The sequence below is a fragment of the Epinephelus moara genome, chromosome 3 (assembly GCF_006386435.1).
Source record: "Epinephelus moara isolate mb chromosome 3, YSFRI_EMoa_1.0, whole genome shotgun sequence".
Taxonomy (NCBI): domain Eukaryota; kingdom Metazoa; phylum Chordata; class Actinopteri; order Perciformes; family Serranidae; genus Epinephelus; species Epinephelus moara.
In genome coordinates this window covers 596527-601829 of record NC_065508.1, presented here as the reverse complement: position 1 = coordinate 601829, position 5303 = coordinate 596527, and the positions used below count along the sequence as shown (strand labels likewise).

The following is a 5303-nucleotide window of genomic DNA, read 5'->3' as shown; positions in this document are numbered from 1 at the left end:
ACACATTAACCCCAAGTACACATTAACCCCGAGTACACATTAACCCCGAGTACACATTAACGCTGAGTACACATTAACCTTGAGTGCACATTAACCCTAAGTACACATTAACCCTGAGTACACATTAACCTTGAATACACATTAACACTGAGTACACATTAACCCTGAGTACACATTAACCTTGAATACACATTAACACTGAGTACACATTAACCGTGAGTACACATTAACCTTGAATACACATTAACACTGAGTACACATTGAACTCAAAAACACTGAGAACTCTAGGTACTTTCCACTTTAGTTCCCACGTGCTTGCATGCAGTATATGACCAAATGTGTGTGTGTGTGTGAGTACAATACGTGAATACATGAAACAACATGTAAACGAGTATATTAACCTCAACAGGCATTTCAAACTTAATCACCTTATGCCAGTGTATATCTACTGATTTATTACTTCAATCACTCTTTGCAGTTAAAGCTCGTTACACTACACTCTTTGGAAGAGATGTCTGTAGGATTGTCAGTGTCAATATTAAAATCACCAGTAATGATAAAAGAATCAAAATCTGTAAGGATGATTGATCAATGATCAATAATGGAAAAAGACAGACCAATCAGATTTCCAGTGCAGTTATAGTGCAGAATACCACAAGCACACAGTAATCACTAGTTTCCCCTCTAAACTTGAGTCAAACATCAGGACAAGATAACAATCTAAAACATCATTGAAGATTTGTTTGATTGATCAATAAAAGTAATGAAAAAAATAGATGATGATCAGAATTAGGTGACAGTTTCATAACTGGTAGAAACTTTGTTCTAGTAGTAATCCTCTTCTCCTCCACCAAACCCAGCTTGAACTATTTCTTTGATCCTCTCAGTCTCCTGGGGTGGGGCAGCTGGCAGAATTGCTTTCAGACCNTAGTAGTAATCCTCTTCTCCTCCACCAAACCCAGCTTGAACTATTTCTTTGATCCTCTCAGTCTCCTGGGGTGGGGCAGCTGGCAGAATTGCTTTCAGACCATTCTCTATTTTTGCCATCCTGTCATTTGTCTTCTTCTCAAACTCCTTCTTGTTCTTGAGGACCAGCATAAGGATGCCCTCCTGAGCTGCTGTGCAGGACTGTTGCAGCTCCAAACGCTCTTGAAGGAATTCTGGCTTCTCCTTATCCATGGCCATGAGCTTGCCCAGGCTGCTCACTCTGTCCATCAGGTACTTGCTGGACACTTCAGTGTAGGTCCCTGAGATCATGTGGACCAGACTGGCAACATTGGAGGCTTGGAACGCCTGGTTGTACAGCATGTCTTTGACAAATAGTTTATTGTTGTAACTGAGTTTCTTTGTATCATCAGCTGTTGAAACAAAATCTTTCAGTGTCTTGCTGAGGCTGCATTTGATTATGTTAGAGATCATCTGGAAGAAGCGCACCATCTTCTCCCACTGCTCTTTGACTCTGCCCATGGCATCGAGACCCTTGACCAGCATCTTGATGGTGGTTTCAAAGTCAATCTCCTTGATCTTACAGCTCTGCATTTCAACCAAGATCTCAGTCAGCTCCTTCTGATTCCGCTCCATTCTCTCCACAGACTTCTCATAGGCCTCCCGTGTTTCCTTGAGTTGTTCTCGGCTCTGCTCAATTTTGAAACGAGCGTTATCTGCTGCTCTCTGACTGGCAGACTGATCTCCTGTGCTGCTCTGTGCTTTGCTCATCATTGGTGATGTAGGAGAAAAAGCTGGAGAGCCCAATACTTTTTTGCTTTTGGTGTCAAAGATGAGGGATTGGTCATCCAGTTTCTTCAGTTTCTTGATGAGCTCTGCTTCTTTCTTGTCATCCCAATTTTCACCAGGTTTATATGTGGCCAGTTCTTCACAGATGTTAATACCCAGCTCACAAAGTTTCAGAGCATCCTCCTGAAGTTTGCTCCCTTTCATCTGCATTAAGGCCTCGGAGATTCTTTTGAATTGAGCTTCAGACCAGTTTGTCTTTGTGGATTGTGCTTTCTGATCATACAGGTCCTGCCAGGCTATTTTCCCTTCCTTCAAATACTGTGTAAGAGTTCCTACAATGGAAAGAATCTCTGCAGACTTACAGCCGACTGAGAGCACATCTACGTTTTCATTTTGCGATTTGCTTTGATGGAATGAGTCTGAGATTGTTTCTACTGAATCGCTGATTGTTTTTACTGGAGTACTTGCCATGTTAGCGACTCCATTAACAATTCCTGTCACTGCCTTTGAAAGTCCTTCAACCACATCCATTCCAATCATTTCCCATCCGGAGGGAAGAGAGTCCATTGCTTTCTTGTAGCTATCTTGTGCTTCATTTATTTCCTTTTCCATGGCCTCCATTGCTTTCTTGGACTGTTCTTTAAGCTCAGTGGCAGTCTTCTCCCGTATTTCATTTTCCTTAATCTTCATCTTCACCTTCTCCAGCTCTTCTCCATGAAAGCGTTCAGCATTGACACAGGCCGCCAGTAGTTCCTGGATTAAGTTGATGACATCTGTGTACTTCTTTTCAACACTGCCTGACAGTGTCACACATTCATCTGCAATGGTGCGAATGTTTTCCAGCTGATTTGGCAGGAGCTTGCCAATAACTTCATCAGGTGCATTGAAAAGGAGCTTGACTGCTGCCTTCATGTAATCAGGAACTGTGGCTGTGTGAAGGCGGATCTGATCCATATTCTTGTGGGCCTCATTGAATGCATGCCAGCCTGAGTTACAGATTTGCATGAGGCAGGCCCTGAACGAGTCTGGGTATTGTATGTATTTGTAGCCCTTCTCTGGGGGGTTCTTGTTGATGGAGAAGTCATCAGATGAGGAGATGAAGACGAGCTCCCCCATGATGGCGATGGAGAGGGGGGCAGGAGTCAGGTACTCTTCCCAGTTTGCATTAGGCTGCATCAGCATCTTGGTGGTCTCTCGCATATCTGCTGCAGTGGTGAGACCCTGAGTGGCCTTAGCAATTTCCATGGTCTGTGCTGTTCAACGAAGCAGATAAAGAAGATGTCATGCAAGTGCTTTGACAAAATACAAACAAATGCAAAATACAATTTATATTACTGATACAAGCCTGATCTGTCCATCAAGATCAGGAGGATGGACACACCAGAACTCATAGATATTATACTTGTGGTTAGCCCATCAATGAGGTACCGATATCATGACATGAAGTTGCATGCAACAAATGAATTTAATTTGGTGGGAAATGTCTTGGATCACAGCCAATAAGAACCCCCTGAACGAAGTCGGTGTTCGAATCCAATAGATTCCAAGCCAACTGGCTTTGGGAAGACAGAAATTTCTAAAATATGACTTAGACTTACAACTAAATTCATGTAATGACAAAAACTAAATTGAAAATAGCTGCCAAAATTAACACTGCTAGCAGCATGCCTCACCACATGATAATTATCAGCATGCAAGTACATACTGTTCCGAAGATGTGTGGAAGTTTGCTCATTTTCTTCACTAGTCGGACCTAGGCAAGAAACTTCAAGTGAAGTGGTAACAGCAGTTTAGAGAAAAGAAAAGAAAACCAAACACTAAAGGCTCAGGTGTAGTCAATAGTGACGCGGTAAAGGTGAGAAAAAAGTCGCTAGTGCGCGACGTGTTCCCTGGCATACTAACATGAGGTGCCGCGACAAGATCCGTGTGGAGCTCAATGTGCGCCTTGCCGCACGGTCTCAATTTTTGGGAGGTACGTGGCCGCGCAACACAATTTTTGTCACCAGGCGGCAAGCGCTCGCCGCTAGCTGCTCACCACCGCCCGACTGTACCTGGACCTTAAGATGCTGCTGGATATGGGAAGTAGGACAGCTATAGTGCTAGCTCCAGTGCTGTCCTTTCTCCATTAGACTCAGGGGCTTAACGCCATTATTTAAATTAATAAAAATAAATAAATTAATAAATCCTTGGAATGTGTGGTTTTACAGGCTAAATGTTTTCTTCACGACTAAAAATGCGAAAACGACATCCTTCTCTGTCTTTTCTAAGGTTGCCTTTAGATCTGTCCGTAGTTAGAAATAACAACAAGATGAGCAAAGACAGACTCAAGATAGTCGTGTTTCCTGCAGCCTTGAGGAGATGACTCCTCTTGTGTGACTATGTGTGTCTCTGAATCGAGCCCTGGGCTGTGAAGAAATGGTGCCATGGTGGAGTCTTTAATGATACACCTTCATTTCCTGAAGCTTGTGATGTAGCCTAAATGTCCTTTGCCTGCACTATGATCTGTTGACCCAATAGCCTGATTGTCACTTTGCTTTTACTTTATATTACTACAGATGACCCAAAGGGTTTTTTGCCATTACTGAACTATATCTGCTCATATCTAAGAGAAAAGCGCTAAGTAATTTGCCATGGAATTATCTCGGAGACTCTATTTCTGCTCATGCCCAACCTTACAGCACATTTGGTTCTATCCACCAACCATGCACCGGATGAATGCAGTCAAAGCTACATAACATACGACAGCAGTTTTTTCACAGGAAAATAAATATGATCTGGTATTAGTAGCAGCCAGTATTCATTTTGTTGTCTAATTTTTTTTTTAGTACATTTTTTGGGGCTTTTTATGCCTTTAATCAGATAGGGCAGTATAGAATGACAGGAAGCAAGTGAGATGGAGAGATGGGGTGGGATCCAGAAAGGACCACAGGGCGGGGCTCGAACCCGAACCCAGGTCGCCGGCGTATGGTGCAGGTGCCCCAGCTAGTTGTGCCACGGCCAGGGCCGTCATCTAAAATTTTAACGAAAAGTATTCGTCTACACTTTTTCCCATGATGATAATGAGCTGAAAATAAGTTTGATATCCACCTTATTTTTCACGGAAACACAGAGGCAAAACAGAATGCAGCCAGCTTCCGTTTTTGTGTGTGACACTTCCGGTCCAGCACTCTTGACCACTGTGTAAATGGGAATCGCCTTGTTGTTTACCTTATATATATCACATTTTTCACGTCACTATATCACCGTTTAGACTAATCTGATGTTTGTAAAGTCTATAAACACAATGATTGAACAAACATTACTATTTCTGTGTGCACGTTTTGTAATTAATAACATAGTTATCGTAGATTAGCTAGGCTAACCGTTAGCTGTTAGCCGTCAGCCGTTAGCGGTGTCTGTAATAACTCAATAAACGGTCCGTGAAAAAAATATTTTCTCCAGCGGATGTCTTAGTTACAACATGATTGAGCTAACTGGAGTAGTTTCATGTCGTATCCAACAACGGGAGGCTTTTAACAGATGATGTCCTGATGTTAGCTTTGCTGCTAGTGTTAACGTTAGCTGTCCCT

The 5303-nt window shown here is 42.6% G+C and overlaps 1 protein-coding gene across 1 annotated transcript in view; it reads right to left on the bottom strand.

Moving 5' to 3' along the window:
* Nucleotides 1-924: 924 nt before the first annotated feature.
* Nucleotides 925-5303, bottom strand: part of LOC126388047 (uncharacterized) — a gene marked incomplete at its 3' end in the record, with an annotated part of 6725 nt that continues 2346 nt past the window's right edge. The window contains exon 2 of the mRNA XM_050040938.1: nucleotides 925-2987. Within this exon, the coding sequence (XP_049896895.1) occupies nucleotides 925-2979 (2055 nt within the window). The remainder of the gene's footprint in view (nucleotides 2988-5303) is intronic.